Source organism: Rhipicephalus sanguineus, chromosome 8 (genome assembly GCF_013339695.2).
Source record: "Rhipicephalus sanguineus isolate Rsan-2018 chromosome 8, BIME_Rsan_1.4, whole genome shotgun sequence".
Taxonomy (NCBI): domain Eukaryota; kingdom Metazoa; phylum Arthropoda; class Arachnida; order Ixodida; family Ixodidae; genus Rhipicephalus; species Rhipicephalus sanguineus.
The window spans coordinates 158,835,728-158,854,087 of NC_051183.1; the positions used below are offsets into that span (position 1 = coordinate 158,835,728).

Consider the following 18,360-nt stretch of genomic DNA (forward strand, 5'->3'; position numbering starts at 1 on the left):
TTCTCGATATATTTCCCTCAAAAGCTGTATACAGTCGTCACCTATGCCCACTTCTTTCAATATGTCCCAGAATATCTCCTGATTAACGTTGTCATACGCCCCGGTGACATCTAGATAAGCTACGTATAAAGGCCTGTTTTCTATTTTCGATAATTCTATACACTGGGTAAGAACAAACAGATTGTCGTCTAACCGCCTGTCGATTCGAAATCCATTCTGAAGTACTCCCAAAATATCATTTTGTTCTACCCACGCTTCTATTTTTAATTTTACTGCCTGCATCGCCAACCTGCATAGCCCGATGCAATGGTTAGCGGTCTATATGAGCGAATGTTATCCTTTTCTCCCCTGCCTTTATAGATTAAGTTCATTCTACTTTTTCGCCAACTGTCTGGTATTTCCCTCTCCTGTAAGCACTTTTCTACAGCTTTCAGCAGTGCTTCTTTAGTGTTGTGTCCGAGTTCGTTAATGAGGCTGACGGGAACCCCATCTAAGCCCGGAGTAGTGCGCTTAGGAATTTTTCCTTCGGCCTTCTTCCAATTGAAATTCTCTAGTACTACATCTGCGTCGGTTGCACTCCTATGCGTACTTTTACTCACCGGGGGAATCCCCTGGGCGACCTTTTGAAACGAATCGGCTGTTATCTTTCGGATGTAACCTAGCGCTTCATACCCTTCCAATTGATTTCCTCCTTCATCTGCCATATGTTGTTGCATTGTGACAGACTTCCTACCCAGCGCTTTTAGGTGGCTCCAAAATATCCTAGGCGCGGCCTTCTTCTTTTCGCGAACCTCTGTCATCCAGCGTTCACTTTCACCTTTAATTTTTGGCCTCGACTAATTTCTGCACAATGGATTTTTGCTCTAAATATATTTCCCATATTTGCTTGACTTCGTCCTGTGGCCGCTTCTCCTGTTTTGCCTGTCTGTGCCCCCGTGATGCCTCACGTCGCTTCTCGATCGCCTCCCGGATTTCTTTGTTCCACCAACTTTTTGGCTTTCTCTTTCCTTTCCAACCAATAGTTGTCTTCTCTTTTTGCATTTCTTTCGTGATTACATGTAGCAGCTCACTATACTTCCAGTCTTTGCCTGGTAGTTCTTCTACTTTTTCCTCGACTCTTGCGGCTATATTTGTTATTTGTTTGTCATTTAGATACAAGCTGCAAACTTTGATTCTATGTTCTTATTTTCAGTTTTATATCCCATTTGTAATATTATGCGTTTATGATCACTAGCCAAGCTGTTAATGCCTTCCTTGTCTATTCTCATCTCTCTAAGTTTGTCATATATACCTTCTCTCATGAAACAATAATCAATGCTCGATTGCCTGTTTCCTACTTCCTACGTGATCTGCCCCTTACACTTAGGCCCCACGTTAACTATCTCAAGACTATGTTGCTCGCAGAGATCTAACAATAACTTGCCATTGGTGTCTGTATGTCCGTCAAGGTCATGAATGTGAGCGTTCATGTTCCCTAGGAGGAATATTTCGGCATCATGACCAAATTCTTTAATATCGGTGCTTATGCATTTCACTATCTCCAGATTCTTTTCTCTGCCCCGTCCACAAGTAAGCTACACCTAGCCACGTTTTCTTTCCACCTACTGTGCCCGAAACCCATATGTGCTATGAACACGTTTCACTCTATCCCATTTTGTTCTGCTAGGAATTAGCATTCCAACACCCCCACCTCTCCTTTCTGATGTGATCCTGTTACAACGTTCCCAAATATAATTGTCAATATGTGGTGGCTCTTCCAAGTCTCTAAGGTGTGTTTCTGTAACCGCATAAACACCTATCTGTTCCTTGTTTAACTGTCCCTCAATCTCTAACCATTTTGCCTTTTTTTCTGCCACCCTGCATGTTTATGTAAATAATTGCAACACGCGCTTTCTCCCTTCTTTTACCTTTTCTCTGGTTTTTCACTATACTGCCTGTCAAAGAGTCCCCCTGGTTGTTTTCCTCATTACAAGCTACCCTGGGCACCAAAGGGCCCGCATGGCCCCCAAAACAGCTACTGCGCGTCCTGCTAGTCGCCAACCCACCTCATGACCAAGCCTCCTATCGAAGTGTATTCCGTCTCTTCGAAAACCACCCCACCTGTGCACCTCTCTGTTTATTTCCACTACCTCGATGCCTTTCTCTCGACTCATCTGCCATATCTTTTTGTTAGCGTCGACAACCGCTCTTTGCAGGTTTCAGTCACGCACCGGTACCTCCGGTATTGTGCATACCACTATCTGCACCTGAGGGGAAATTGCGCGCATTTCATTGACCCCTTTCCCCAATGTGGTCGCTAGTTCGGCTCATTCTTTATTCAAGACGTCGTTTAGGCCTCCCGCGATTATCACGAGGTTACGTCCATTAGCCTTAGTTGCGAGTTTTGCGCTAGCTTGTCTCATCACTGATCCCAGCCTATGTCCCGGGAACTTCCCTATTAAAACTCGTTTGTCGCCTCTCACCCTTTCCTTGACTGCTTCTGCGCATCTAACTAAATTCGAGTCCCCGGCGATTATCACGTGCTGCGACTTTTCTGCTGGACTGTCCCGCACCTGGCCACTTCCTCGGTTACTAGCGCGTGCCACTGCTGCTGTTTTGTCCCCTCCCCTTCCCAAAACTACTTCGCGGAAGCTGGGCCCTGTGACCCTTGCATCTGTCTTTCCCAAACCTGTTTCCCCCTTCGCGTCTACCACTGTGGGGGTCGATGCCCCGCTGTTCCCCCTGTCGCTTGCTTCCTTGTTCACCATGACTACCTTTGCTAACCCCTCCTCCGCTGACTTAAGCCTTTCTCCCATAGCCATCGTTTTTTCCCGCTCTGTCGCCAACGCATTCTCCAGCTCGGCGGTTCTTACCACGAGCTCATTCTAGGCAGCCATCATTATTTCCATTTTCGCCTCTAACTCGCATTGCTTACACTTGGCATCAGCTCCCTTTGTCTTCTCATCCGTACAAACTTCTATTTCCCATCCCATTCCGCACCCTGAACACTTTACGGTCTTTTTGACCACGGCTAGATCGTTCACACGGCGGATTAGATACACTTAAAGTCAAATGGTATCACAAAACTTCGCAAGTATGTTACACTTCAAAGCACATGTGTACCTTACAGCCACGTGGTGGCCGAACAAACAAATAATAAAAAAACACAGGCGGCTGTAACACAGGAAACAGTACAAAGTTGGAAGCCCTATTAAGCTTCAATCTAGTGGCTTATGTACTCATATAACTAAAAAAAACAAGCTCGAATCATGCAAAAAAAAACTTATCTGACGCTGTTATTCCGTAGCCCACGAAAAACACGTCCGTCCTAGCAAGCGCTACGAGGCAACTCCTGCGTGGGGTAGCGCCACCTCACGAGAGGAGACGGCAGAGAGTCACATTAACGCGCCGCTCCCAGGCGCAGTTTGACAACTGACAGGATCTAGTAACGTTGCCTGTTCCTGCGCTTGCTGCAGCTTGAATGGAAAGATGGAGAATTACGCTGTCAGCTTACAAATATAAACTAAAATAATGAAAAGGAAGAAATGTTTAAGTGGCTGACGCTTTGTCTCCGCTTCCACGGCCTATTGTAGCGGCCGACGAAGCTTCCGAGTGTCTGTTGTTATGTGACAGTATGCCCCTAAAATTGTATGACGCGGCTAGAACCTCAAGACGTGATCCCACCTTGTCTCGCGTGACGCACTTCATTCTAAATGGATGGCCTTCAGAGTGCTCTGAAGCGTATAGACCATTTTATTCAAGGTGCGACGAGCTATTGGTAGAGCAAGAATGCATAACTTGGGAATGAAGGGTGATCATACCTGATAAGCTTCAGCTACAGATTTTGCAGCATTTGCACGAGGACCACCCGGGATTTAGGTGCATGAAAGCGTTAGCAAGAAGCTTTGTATGGGGGCCTGGCCTCGACCTTTCGGTTGAGAGCTACGTTCGGCAATGCCGGATGTGTCAGGCCATCCAAAAAGCTGCTTCACCGGTTCCCTTGCAACCATGAAATTATCCCGCAAATCCCTGGCAACGCGTGCACGTCGACTATGCTGTAAAGGGCTCTCAGGCGTTCTTAGTCGTCGTCGAGGCGTCCTCTAAATAGATCGAGGTCTGACCGGTGTCATTCACTACTGCTGACAAAACCATTGAACAGCTACGTAGGGTTATTGCCGCGTAAGGTCAGCCAGAGGTTCTAGTGAGTGATAATGGACCGCAATTTTTTTCCGAAGAGTTCGCGGCGTTCCTGAGTGTGAATGGTATAGGGCACGTCAACACGCCACGGTATCACGCGGCTTCTAACGGAGCGGCCGAGCGTTTGGTGCAGACTTCCAAACCAACCCTGTCGAAGCATGTCTTGCAGGACAAAGCTAGCTACCAGAAACACTCGTTTCTGGATTGTTTGGACAACTATCCAATGAGTTATCGGAATCCTCGACGCACTGCCACTGGCCAGACCACGGCAAAATTATTATCTGCTAAAACCAGATTTTTGCTAAAATCAGATTTCGAGGTCTCCATGGGGGAGCAGCAGCAACGTACCAAAGTGCAAAAGGACGTGTCGCGCGGGGTTTCTCGATGTTTTGCTGTGGGGGACGCTGTGTGGTGGAAGACTATCCAAGGTGAAACATTGTCCTGGGACGATTGTGTCGTGACACAGGTTGTCAGTCCCGTGACTTTTGGGGGAAAGTGTCGCAGGTGGTGGGGTTCACGCATGTGGACCACATCAGAGCCCGTACGCAAGCCCGGCTTCCGCAAGTACAACCTGCTCCTCCGACGGTTACGATGTCGTGCGGGCCAATCGCCGGGTTGCCTCTCGCAGTTCCACGCGCGACCGATTCTGCGACGTCTGGCCTTTCGGCAGCGGCATCGCCCATGGCCAAAACCGCTGCCTCCGGCTCGCCGGACCAGCCTGGCGCCGAAGATGCCGCACCGCAGCCGAACTTCCAATTATGCGTCGTAGTGTACGACATTCCCCGGACAGATACCTGCCCAGTGACTTTAGGAAGTAATCTTACGGGAAGAAGTGTTGTAGCGTGGCGTCATATATCAGTGCGCATCAAATGCCCGCATTTCAGTCTGACTAATCACATGGTTCTGTGCTTACATTAACACGCCTCCTAATAAACTTATTAGTTGCTTCTTGTAATACCGTGCGTTCCTCACGTTATTACAGGTCGGACGAGTCCGTTTATTGCGACGCGGTCGTTCAGCTGCTTACACGTATAGACGCGGACTACTTGAGTTCAGCCGTACCGCACACGGCTCACCTTGCCGGAACGTTGTCTGCTGTCCACGCCGTAGTAGCCACCGCAGTCCACATTTACACACCGCACCGCATACTTTTCTCTTCATCCCGCTGTCCTCTCCTGTTCCACCACATCTACCCCGCTACTATAGTTACCCACTCTCTCCTACCCGCAACTCTCCACCATCTGGTGTCAGTCCGCTATCCTCACAATACAGATACGGTCCTGAATCAAAATTTATTTGAATTGCATGCCTAGCAAGGCACACCGGGCCTGCCTTCCCCACCCCCCGAAATATTTTTGTTTGCTACGGCATGCAGAGCCCAAATGACACTCGACCACATCTGCCTACCGAGCCCCCCCCCCCCCCCCTCCCGAAAAAGATTTATGCCTACGCCCCTGCCGGGTGAGTAATATTTTGGTGAGCTTGAGTCCGAATGAGTCCTTTTGAGCAAAATTTTAGTGAGTCTGAGCCCGTGTGAGTTCAGTTGAGGAAAATAATGGTGAGTCTGAGTCCACGTGAGCCTTAAGGGCGAAACAAATTTCTTGAGTGAGTCCAAGTGAGATCCACCTTGTATTGCTGAGTTATGGTCTTATGTGCTCCTCTTCAGCATTACTATCAGCGAAAAAGTTGACTGAGTCGGAGTTCGAGTGAGCCCGGTTGAGTTAACATTGTTGAGTCTGAGTACGAGTGAGTCCTCAGAGCAAAATATATTTCTTGAGTGAGTCTGAGTGAGCTCAAATCTTTTTCCCGACCTTGATCACCTGTGGCGCATGCCCGCATACCGTGGCTCGTGGTATACGCTTATGTGCCACATGTGCGCGACAGGATTTTCACGTTATTCATTCCATGACCAGACAGTCGTATTTGTCAAGCCTCTTACCCTCCCATACCACTTTTGGTCTACACCAAGTTAAGGAGGCGATGACGAGAGCACCAAGACAAAGGCGGCTAGATAGATAGATACGTAGATAGAAATGCTCAAAGTGCCTTTGGTTCACTAAGAAATGCTTCGCATTTTAAATCGTCCTAGAAATCCCGACTGTGCACTCACTCCTTGAGACAATGCGCGGCGGTGAGCACCCACTGGCTAGAGATTAAAGCTCCTCCGCAGAAGTGACCGATTCCTTCGTATTCTGGGTCACCGAGGCTGACTTGCCAGGGCCACGAGTGGGGCGTGGTCTCTGTGCCTCCCACAACTCGATCCTCAGTGTCCTTGTTCGGCAAATGCGCTGGCGCGCCGCAGGGAACATCCGCGATGTCCTTCAGCCCTCCGCTGCCTGCGTGTGTGAGCGAGGACAGCTTTAAGCACTGTAGACAGGATAGGGCGCATGCATGTACCTGATAGTAAATCAAAGGAATACCGTCTGGTAGTGGGAGATAAGACGGTAACCCTTCGAATCAGGCAAAGAAGCAGCTAATACACAATAGTAAAACAACCAACATGACGTTTCGATGTCCTCAAGGATCTCTTCCTGCAGGAAGCGCCTGGTTAGCCTTTTGCACACGACGGCACTACACCTCAGAGCATGCTGCAAAGATCTCTTTCTCACAGCAAACAAGCGATCCTCCAAACTATATTTATCATAACTTCAGTCTTTTGTAAGGAGCGATACAGACACAACACCCGTTCATCGGGCAAGCTGTTCTATTCTGCCTTTCGTCTTTCTCCACTTCCCGCATGCTGCCCGCACGCCCGAAGCCGAGCGTCGTTCTTGGTCATCACACTTTACAAAGTGATGCTATACCTCATCGTCCGAAACAGCGCGAGCACACGGGACTAGAAAAACAGACAGGACTTTGCGCTGGCTACCAATATGAGCGTTTATTTCGTGCGAACACATATATACGCTTCCTTGGAAATAGATAAACAAGAAAGGATGAGGGAAAGGGGAAGCCCTACACCTGCGCCGTGACTAGTGCATGAAAAAGCAAAGATCAATCACGGAGGTAATTAATCTCCTTGTTGGTTAGTGCGATGGACGGTGCGCTTACATATGATGGCCCAATGGAATGAATCGTGAACGCTTCATATATTTCCCGGGCATAACTGTTTTTCATGCACTAGTCACGGCGCAGGCGTGACTAGTGCATGAAATAAACGCTCATGTTGTTAGCCAGCGCAAAGTCCTGTCTGTCTTTCTAGTCACGTGTGCTCGCGCTGTTTCCGACGATGAAGCCATGCCAACAAGCTCAAGTTGACACTCTCCTGATGCTATAAGTTGTGTTCGGGGTGCATGTCAACCAGCCTTTACTGCAGGCTCAATCCAACTTCCTTATTGAAAGTTATATGGGGCTACAGTTGGATTATAACTTTCTGTTTGAAAGTTGTTCTACAATACAGTTAAAAAAAACAAATATTTTTCCTATGCTTTCCTTCGCATAACTGTTATTAGGTGGTGTCTCACGAAGAAACAAGTTCATCAAACAATTCAATATGTTTCGTTGGTGTTGAAAGAGACATAGACAATATGTTTAGTGCCGAATGACATTTCAGAGTAACTGTTGGATTGGCTACTCTGCAGTGGCAAGCAAAGGGTATGGGTATGAATGATAAGAAAGAAAGAAAACGCAAACAAAATCTGTCCGGCACAAGGATTTGGAAAGTAGCTGACAAATGCTTATAAATATGTCAAATGACCTAATTTTTCTCGCATCTCGCATAATCATATAATAGTTTTGGGACGTTAAACCCAAACAATTATTGGTCCTAACGCTTTACAAACACAATAGTGTTATTAGAGCAATGTTGCGAGCTCTCTATCACTGCGGCCAGAGCTCAAGAATTACATTCGAAACACAATTTTTGTTGTGCGACGACAAAGGAAGATCCTCAAAGAGTTGGTGCACTTTATAACAGCAGCACATATTTTCGAAGTTCCACAAACTTCATCACACGGGTCTCTCACGTATAAGAACAACGCCTGACAAGTGTACCAGTTATGTCGATTTGACTATAAATGCGATCAATGTGTCGGAGACTTGGCATCATAGGTATTTTCGCATGGTCGTGACAAAAGACAAAATACGCCGGTTTCATGCGGCAGAAATGATAGGCATGCGGATTGACGCTTACGTTTACTCTCAATGAAATCGTGTAATAATATTTCAATAGACCATGTTGAGAGGGCTGCTAAAAGTGCACGCAAGGAGAATCCGTTAACGGGCGAATATCTTAACCTTCCATTTGTTGTGTGGAGCGATGAGGGATCCCTACTTTTTTGGGAGGGTAATTTGTGTGAAAAAATATGTGTGCTTCCTTTGCACTGTGTCCAATGGTGTCTGCACCAACTAGAGGCAATCACTTACTGGATATTTAACAAATTAGCCTGATTTAGTTTGCGTACGTTTGAACAGCGGAACTATTCAAGCTTTTCATTGCGCAGGGTAGTGAGCGCAGAAATTATCCTCATGAACCGGCCCGCGCTCGCATCGTCCTTTTCATCTGCTTCGCTCGCTCGCATAACACGTACACCGATTTGTCCGGCGTGGAATGCGATAACTATACTGGGCGAGTCTGCTGCGTTACCAAAAATCACATAACATCTCGTAACATCTAGTAACGGGGGTAAAATCACGCAACATCACTTAACAATTAGTCGCGCAACCAAAGTCACGTAGCATCTAGTAACAACTAGTCAAGTGACTAAAATCACGTAGCAATACGTAACAACTAGTCACCTGACTAAAGTCACGTGACTAAAATCACGTAACATTTACTCACTTCACAAAAAACAAGCGACATCACGTAACAGCTAGTCACGTGAATGAACCACGTGGTATCACGAAACAACTAGTCACGTGACTAAAACCACGTAACTAGTCACGTGACGTTAATTCTCACGTAACATCTTGTCACTTGACTAAAACGATGTAACAACCAGTCACGCGTCTGAAATCACGTAACATTACGTAGCATCTAGTCTTCTGACTAAAAATCCTATAACAAGTTACGAGATTGAAATCACGTGACAGCTAATTACCTGACTAAAATCATGTAACGTCACGTAAGAGCTAGTCACGTGACTAAATATAGAGTAAGAGCACGTAACTAGTAACGTGATCAAATTACGTACCATGACGTAACTACTCACGTGACTAAAAATCACGTAACATCACGTATTATCTAGTCGGATGCCTAAAATCATGCCACAGTTCGCCACGGAGGATCAGTGGTTACGGTGCTCGCCTGCTGACTCGAAGGTCGCGTGTTCAATGCCGGCTGCGGCGGTCGCATTTTGACGAAGGCGAAATGGTAGATGCCCGTGTGCTGTGCGATGTCAGTGCACGTTAACGAACACCAGATAGTCAAAATTTCCGGAACCCTTCACTACGGCTAGCCACTATACTGAGGTGTCCCTCATAATTACATCGTGGTTATCGGACGTAAAACCCCGCATATTAAATTATTAAAATCACGCGACGTCTTGTCACGTGACTGAAATCACGTAAAATCACATCACGCCTAGTCAAGTGACTAAAAATTACGTAACATCACCTCACATCTAGTCACGCGACTAAAGGTGACGTAACATCACGTCACTAGTCACGTAACTAACACTCACGTAAAAACTAGTCAAGCAATTAAAATCACGTAACATCCCGCAATATTTCGTCACGTGACTAAACTCATGTAACAACTACTAGCGCTACATGTTTCGCCAAAAACCACGTAATAGCTCGACACGTGACACGTTGCCGCCAAAACCACGTAACACTTGCGTATGTGCGGAACCAACCGAAACCGGTGAATAGCCAAGCCTAGGCACACTTACAACTGCGAGCATAAAGCCTCTCTGCCGAAAGCTTGGCATTATTAGCAAAAAATTAGAAACTAGGTCGAGCTCCTCTGTTGGTTTCAGCCTTGCGCCACAGTGCAAGCTGCGCACATTTTTTATGCTGTGCTATAAAAACGCCTTAAAGCTGAATTGAATTGATTTGATTTTTATTCAAGTGTACAATATTACACTTGGGAAAAAGAGGACGAAAGGTATTAACGCCTGACGAGGTCCTCCTGCCTGTAACAACACCAGTTTGCGCACAAGCACTGGCAACATATACGGAAGTGATCGAAAACTTACCTAAGGGAACGCACAGAAAAGTGCACGTACAACAATGAATACTTATGCAAAAATAATTTCGCAGAAAATTATAGATGGGCAAGCGTATTATTGCTGCAAATGCAAATCAATAAGCACCAATAAAAAGCAATATACACTGAACTTAACACAAAAAAAGCCTATGAAAAAAGTAGTTGACTTATTTCGCGCCTTATTAATTTTCCGCATTGGCGGTTTCTTAATATTTCTTCTATGCACTTGTTGTCGAGAGTGTCGTAATCTGGTAGTGCAGCGTTTGTGAACCATAAATTCTCCTGATCCTGCTATTCCTACAGTTAACATGTCGAAATGTATAAGGAATAAGTATTCCAAGGTCTTTTAAGGTGTGTGAAAAGGCAGACTCATGGTTAAGTCAGTGATGAGTGTAAAGAGCCAACCACAGGATCTTTAAGTTATGTATGTTAAGTATGCCCAGTTTGTTCCAGTGTTCTTTTGTGCTGTCCTGATATTTAATATTAGTAATGGCTATAATGGCTTTTTTTTTGTGAAAGAAACAGTGATTGCAAGTTAGCTTGTGTAGTGCGTATCATGCGTGTGACATGCGTATTATGGTTTTCATGTTAACACTTGCCGTTCATCTTTGTGATGCACTCGTGTCACGCCAATCAATTTTGGTATATATATCGAATTAAAAAACGGTGAAAAGATAGATAGATAGATAGATAGATAGATAGATAGATAGATAGATAGATAGATAGATAGATAGATAGATAGATAGATAGATAGATAGATAGATAGATAGATAGATAGATAGATAGATAGATAGATAGATAGATAGATAGATAGATAGATAGATAGATAGATAGATAGATAGATAGATAGATAGATAGATAGATAGATAGATAGATAGATAGATAGATAGATAGATAGATAGATAGATAGATACGCTCAAAGTGGCAGAAGTTTGCTCAGAACTGCTTCAGATTTAATAGCCCAGTGATTATGATACTTGTCTGATACCAGCAATGCTTACATGGGGGCGAGTTGGTTCAATGTGGAGCAAGGAAGTGCCATGCGGACAGTCTGTCTGTTCGCGCTGCGCCTTCCTTGCCTCTCAAAGGCACGTCCAGGAATTAGGATGGATGGATGGATGGATGGATGGATGGATGGATGGATGGATGGATGGATGGATGGATGGATGCTATGAGCGTCCCCTTTATAACGGGGCGGTGACAAGTGTGCCACCTTGCTGACCAAAAGATCTCTTTCCTTTTTTTTTATGTTGGCCTAATGCCTCTACTTCGATAAAATCTATCTTACTACAGGAAAAAAAAAAAACGTAAATTCCCAGCCAAGTTCTCTGCCCTTTACGGCAGACTGTCCTTATTTTTTTCCCAATATTTATTTTTGTCCTTTCTCTCTACTTTTCTGCTACCAATACTCTAACCGTCTCTTACTTATTTCAATCGCGGGTGTGTTCATCTTTCCATTGCTGTCCCTAAAACTCAAGACTTCATGTAGGCTCGTGTCCAAACGTAGACCTGGTTGGATATCTTCACATTCAATCAGAACATGCTCCACCGTTTTCTTATCTTTCCGGCAGCATTTGCATTGTTCTTCTTTACTGAATCTCGCCCTATAACTACGCGTTCTAAGGCAACCCGATCTCGCTTGAAACAGTAAAGCGCTTCCCCTTGAATTATCGTAAAATTCCTCCTTCCTTATTTCATTGTTGCCCTTTCGGTAGTTATTCAAAGCCGGTTTTTTCTCCATAGCTGCCGTCCAGTAAATCCTCTCCGCCTCTCTGACTTTTCGCTTAACGCTCTTTTCGCTTTACACTACCCGCCTTATAAATTTACTAGTGAGCCTCCTAGTTCTTTTAAAGACGATAGTCTTTTTTGGGGAACTTAAACGCAGAAATTTTGGTCTGTCTTTCTGTCTTTCTGTTTGTCGGCACGTCACTCGATTCAGCCACCCGGCCAAAGTTGAACTACTTGCCCAAGGGCCAGCCATCTTGAATGGCTGACTAGGTTCATACTTGTGTACATTGTTCAGTTCAATTCAGTTTTATTTCCTTCAAAGCCCCCATTCAGGAGGTGTTACATAAGGGGTGGGATTACAATTAAAGACAAACAGTGAACATTCAATTAACATTGCAAATAAGACAAACGGCGAAGTTTCAAATTAACATAGCAGGTAATCAGTGACGCGTTCCTGGAAGGTAGATGATGAGGCAATAGTGACAATGTCATAGGGCAGGCCGTTCCAGTCTGAAGCCGCTCGGGGGAATTGACGTTAACCACAATTGACGTTAACCCGACAAGACGCCTGTATCATAGGAGTACATATTGCTTTCTCGTAAAATTAGATAACCATCACTGCAACCACAATTGATGTTGCACCGTCATTACGCCTGCACAGGGTCTTTTTCCAAAGCAGTTTCGAGACGTGGCGTGGCTCAGTGGTAGAATACCTGACTGCTACGCAGAACGCTTGAGTTCAATTCCTGCTAGGATCCTGATTTTTATTCCTTGCATTCGTCGGGTCAGTGCGGCCGATGTCGGTTTTTCTTAACGCCTTCGCATTTAAATCACCAATGTCTGTTCTTGCGGTTCCTGGTTAGACATAAACTGCCAATCACCTGCGGCGCATACCAGCATACCGCAACCCGTAGTATAGGGCATATGCCACACGTGTCTGAGGGAAAGGGTTTGACGATGTACGTGATAGGTTTTTCACTTCATTCATATCATAACCACACAGTCACATTCGTCAAACCCTCTCACCCTCCCATGCAAATTTTGGTATACACCACGTTAAGGAGGCGATTGCGAGAGAAAGCAGACGCAGGCGGCTAGATAGATAGATACATATGTAGATAGTAATGCTCGAAGTGCCTTTGGTTCGCTAAGAAATGCTTCGCATTTAAAAACGAATAATATAGCAACTTGAGCGAGTTGGCACATATTCATCATGCGTAAAGTGCAGCGCACAAGAGTACTACGGAGGAAAGACAAGAAGCCAACAGGATCATCGCTGACTCTCGACTGATATTTTTATTGGATAGGAAACAATATAAAAATCTACATTATCACAACCATGTCGGCCAGAAAAGACACCGAAAAAATAGAAATAGAAGTAGAGAAATGAACTGGACAACTTGCGTTTCGATACAATCATCTCTCACAAGTGTTAGTCAGATAATGAAATTCAATGTCAGTCAAGGTGAACGATGGCCGGCTGACACACAACTCTCCTTTCTGATATGGAAAGCTTCGACAATTTGCTGTCTGTGATGTGTTATAATAATTGTCTCGTCTAAATGAGGGGAGCAGCCACGCTCATGACAATGGTCAGCGAGGGTAGATTGTCGATCTTCAGTGAATGAACATTTGTGCTCTTTTAGTCTGATGTTTACGCACATTCCGCTCTGCCCAATGCAAGTTTTACCACAAGACAGTGGTATATGATAAACAATGTATACGTCACATTCAACATATTTAGACACATGCTTCACCCTCCCCCCCCCCCCCCGCCCCGCTCTGGCAGCTTGTGTGTCAGTGCTTATGCGTTGATTTACTTTTGTGCATAGACCAGATAGCTTTCGGAATGAGGAGAACGCGTCATCTACACCATATCGCGTGGCAACATTCTTGATGCCATGCGCTAACTTGTAAGCGTAAGGTATCACTGCTATTCTTTTTGGTTTTTCCGATCGCGGCTCTTTTTCTCTTAGTTTTTGCTAGTTGTTCTTCAGATATTTCCGCATTTTATGGCGAGACAGAACGATGATATGATCGGGGTAGGATGTTTGTTGCAACCTCTTGATTTGCTGCCGAAAGCTTTGGGTCATGCCACATTCCCATGAATTATCCAAGCCTGCGCGTATGTACGAAAAGGCAATGCTTTGCTTAATGAGCTTTGAATGGTTGGAAGCGAAATTCAGTAAGAGTTTAAACGAGTGGGGGTAGTACCTCCAGCATACGTGAGAGGGAATTCCATCCTGAGGTCAAGGAACTGAAGCGACGTTTCTTTCATCATCTCTACTGTAATATTCAGATATCGACCACAGTCGCGGAAAGCTTTCAAGATGTACGCAGTATCATTGCAGTAATCATCAGAATCAAAGCGTATCAGAAAATCTTCTACATATCTGAACACATGCAAACCCTTTGGTTGTTCAGCCAGTTTTAAATGCGAAGCATTTCATTGGGAACCTTTGGCACTTTGTGTGTTTCTATCTACGTATCTACCTATCTATCTAGCCCCCTACGTCTGGGCGGTCTCATGATCTCCTCCTTAACTTGGTGTAGACCAAAATTGGCATGGGAGGGTAAGAGAATTTGATGAATATGACTGTCGGGTCATGACATGAATAACATTAGAATCCTGACGAGTAAGTCGTCAAACCCTTCCCTCCAGACACGTGCGGCACATACCCTTTTACCACGGGCCGCGGTGTACGGGTATGCGCCACAGGTGATTGACAGTTTATATCTGCCCAGGAACGGCGAGAACACACATTTCTAACTTAAATGCGAGAGCGTTAAGAAAAACCGACATCGGCAGCGTTTACCCGACGAATGCAAAGATTTAAAATGAGGATCCCAGCAGGAATCGAACCCAGGCATTCTGCGTGGCAATCAGGTATTCTACCACAGAGCCACGCCAGGTCTGTAAAGTGGTTTGGAAAAACAGCCTATACAGGCGTACTGTCTCTGCAACGACAGTTTTGGCTATGGTACTGGCTATCTAATTTTGCAAGAAAGCAATACACACCAGATGATACTCCTACGATGTGTACTCCTACGATACAGGCGTCATATCGGATTAACGTCTGTGGTTCCAGTGTTGGCTCCGCTTTTACAGCAGTGTAATCAACATTACATTTGTATTCCTATGATTGAGCAAGCTATATCGAGGCATTGCTCGACCCCGGAGGAATACATTAACGAAGGTTACGTATGATATTCACGTCATCGCACCGTAAAGTGCAACTAGTCCACCATAACGACGCAGTGTCCTCTTCATTTCTTACGAGGCTGGGCGATGGCCTTGTGCTGACCGAGGATGATGCTAGATTGATTGACAGCCGCTTTATAGAATAGGCTACGTAGGCCACATACGCCCAGGTAGTCTACGAATACGACAAGCGCCATCTAGTGATGTCGGTCTACGTAGCACTATCCAGGCCTACCAGCCTCGGCGGCCTATAACTCACCAACGAGAAGGATGACTTAAGGTACCGACATGTCGCCGCATCTATCGACAGACAATTTGTCGAAGAAATGACCGAGGCATCCCCGTTTCGAACAGCTGTTTCTAACAACTTCACTACACATGGGCGACCGGATCCAATAACTAGTCATGACCAGCTGCTTGTGCCCACTGACCACGGTGATGACGACCTTGTGCAAGAACTATCAAGAACCTCTTCCACGCACGCACACGTGTTCGTGAAACGTGCGTGCGTTCTCTATCATAAGGGACAAGTATAAGCACTACGTATCGATTTACCGCTTCTGGTGTTCGTGATACCCATGTTGCCGTTGGCAGCGTTACCCAACTGTAAACAACTGGTTATATAAGACATATGCGGCGCTTCAACATATATGTGTGCTTGTAAAATTCGTACATATCTTTAGCGTCGTTTAAAAAAAATTACGCCACTCAGTAAAAAAAATTACGCCACAGTCACCTTCCCGCCGCATGCTTCGCATAGCATCGACTCCCACGGTACGTGGGATCTGCCGAATTTTACAGCGATAGCTGTTATGAGATCATTTCACCGGCCGTTTTTGGCGCCGTAGTTGTCCGCCGCCGCCGCCGGTGTCCGTAACCACTATCGCTCGAAATAAGAAAAAAAAGCTAAATAAGAAAAAAATTCCAGGATGGAACGAGGTTTGAACCTGGGCCCTCTGCGTGGGAGCCCAGTATTCAACCTCTGAGCCATGCCGGTGCTTGAAACTGCCTTGCAAAAAGACCCTATACAGTCTTCATGTCGGGAAGGAACCACATTAACATATGTAATGTAGTGTAGTAGAAGAGTAAAATAACAACCAAGTGTCGCACAATGCGAATTCTGTAACCAGGCGTCACACAATGCGAATTGCGCAACGAGTGAGTTGTTGAATGCTCCCAACCCATTACAAAGGGGTCTGCCATAATTCTTCATCGTCATTAGCCACAGCATCAACAAAGTGCACATAATGCCTTTCAGGTGTTTAGCAGATACCACGGTTCTGTGCAGACTGACGAAAAATTGCATAGTGGCTGCTTCCTTCGTTCACAAAAATTATGATTTATAGCGTAGTGGGTTCCGCGCAAGTGCAATAGTTAAATCACGTAGAACGACAGCTAGTTCATTAGTGACGGAATTGTGAATTTCTATTGGTTGCCAAGGAAGCCCATAAGGCTCCCATGATCCATTTCCTCAGGGTCTCCATAAAGTAATTCTCTTTCTCTATCTCTTTCTCACGTTAGCTTATGTTATAAAGTGTGGTGGGAGAATGAAATAACGACCTGGCGTCACACAATGCGAAGTACGTAACTAGTGGGTCATTTAAAGCTTCCAACCGATTACAAAAGGCTCAGTCATAATTCTTCATTGTCATCAGTCGTCGCATCAAGAAACTGCACATAATGGCTTAAAGATGGTACCTCGCTTCTCCACAGAATGACGAGTAATGTCGTGGTGGGTGCTTCCAACTTCACAAAAATTATCGTTTGTGGCGTAGTGGGTACGTTGCTAGTGTAGTTGTATTAGTAGCCACAAGAGAGTTTATAACGGGCTCTAGAAATGCCGCTCTTCGAGCTTTCGCTGTGACTGTGCTGTGCTTTGCGCTGTGACTGTGCTGTGCTGTGACTGTGCTGTGCTTTGACTGTGCTGTGCAGGCCTGGCGTTTTTTCTCTGTCTAGGAAACTGAGGAAAATTTCACTTAGTATCGGGGCAACTCTGGATCCAATACAGACGCCTCTTTTTTCTATGAAACATTTCTATGAAACAAGTCCTTGAGACACTCTATCATCGTCTTCGCCTCAACGCCGCATTCACCAATAGCTACATGTGCCGCCTTGGTTTGACCACTGACCCATACTGTGATAACTGTGGTGCTCTAGAAACAATAAAACATATTTTATTAGATTGCCAGGCATACAGAGATGAAAGAACTTGTCTCGAAAGTAGATTATGCTCAACTTCCCAAGCACCGCTAGATCTCAGGAATATACTCGGACCTACGTCTTCTCCTTCTCAGCAACGTAAAATTTGAAAATTTCTGTTCCGATTCCTCGAGGGAATTGATAAACTGTAAATTAGCTTACATCAGCATCATTACGTTGTGACATGTACATACCACGATCATATTATCATCTTTTTTTTCTCCTTCTCCTTTTCTGCCCTCCTCCTCCTAGGGCCTTTCTATCCTCACTACCCTCCCCTATACAGAGTAGCATGTAGGCGCCTTTAGGTACGCCGGCAGAATTCTCTGTTTTTCATTAAAGTGCTTTCTCTCTCTATATATATAGACATTTTTCCTTGTGACCACTTATTCGTGTTTACGTCTGTGTTATTTGTTTTTTTTTCTTACCTATTTTCTTTCCTTTTTCTTTCCCCCCTATCCTCCTTTCCCCAATGTTTCCCCTTTCCCAAATGAGCAGGCAGGCATTGTGCCCCTTTAGGTGGCAGTTGTCAGCCTGTTCCCTCCCTATTTCCTCTGTGTCTTCGTGTTTTCTATGTATTCAAACCAAATAAATAAAATAATAAATAATAAATATGAAACATTGTTGTTCGTGTTCAATAATGGCGGATTTTAAGTAGAATGATAGCAGTCTATGAAGGATTCTAGGGGCGCTTGACAATACGTGGAGAAGCTATATTCGTCGTTACGTTCGGTGATGGGCTGTCGAACGCATGTCATTAGATCGCCGTGCGGAAGCGAATAATACAGGTCTTCAATGCCTACGTTCACGGCGTGACAGGTCCCTATCAGAGTGCGAAATTCTTCTAGCCTGGTTGAGCATTTCAGGCAAAAAAAAAGCCGGGAATCTGTCACGCTATGAGCCCCTG

At 45.2% G+C, this 18,360-nt stretch overlaps 1 protein-coding gene across 1 annotated transcript in view; it reads right to left on the reverse strand.

The window, feature by feature from the left end:
• Positions 1 to 6,255: 6,255 nt before the first annotated feature.
• The window catches only part of LOC119403637 (suppressor of tumorigenicity 14 protein homolog), a 78,424-nt gene continuing 66,319 nt past the window's right edge, over positions 6,256 to 18,360 (reverse strand). Inside the window, exon 5 of the mRNA XM_049418380.1 lies at positions 6,256 to 6,512. Within this exon, the coding sequence (XP_049274337.1) occupies positions 6,283 to 6,512 (230 nt within the window). The 3' untranslated portion in view covers positions 6,256 to 6,282. The remainder of the gene's footprint in view (positions 6,513 to 18,360) is intronic.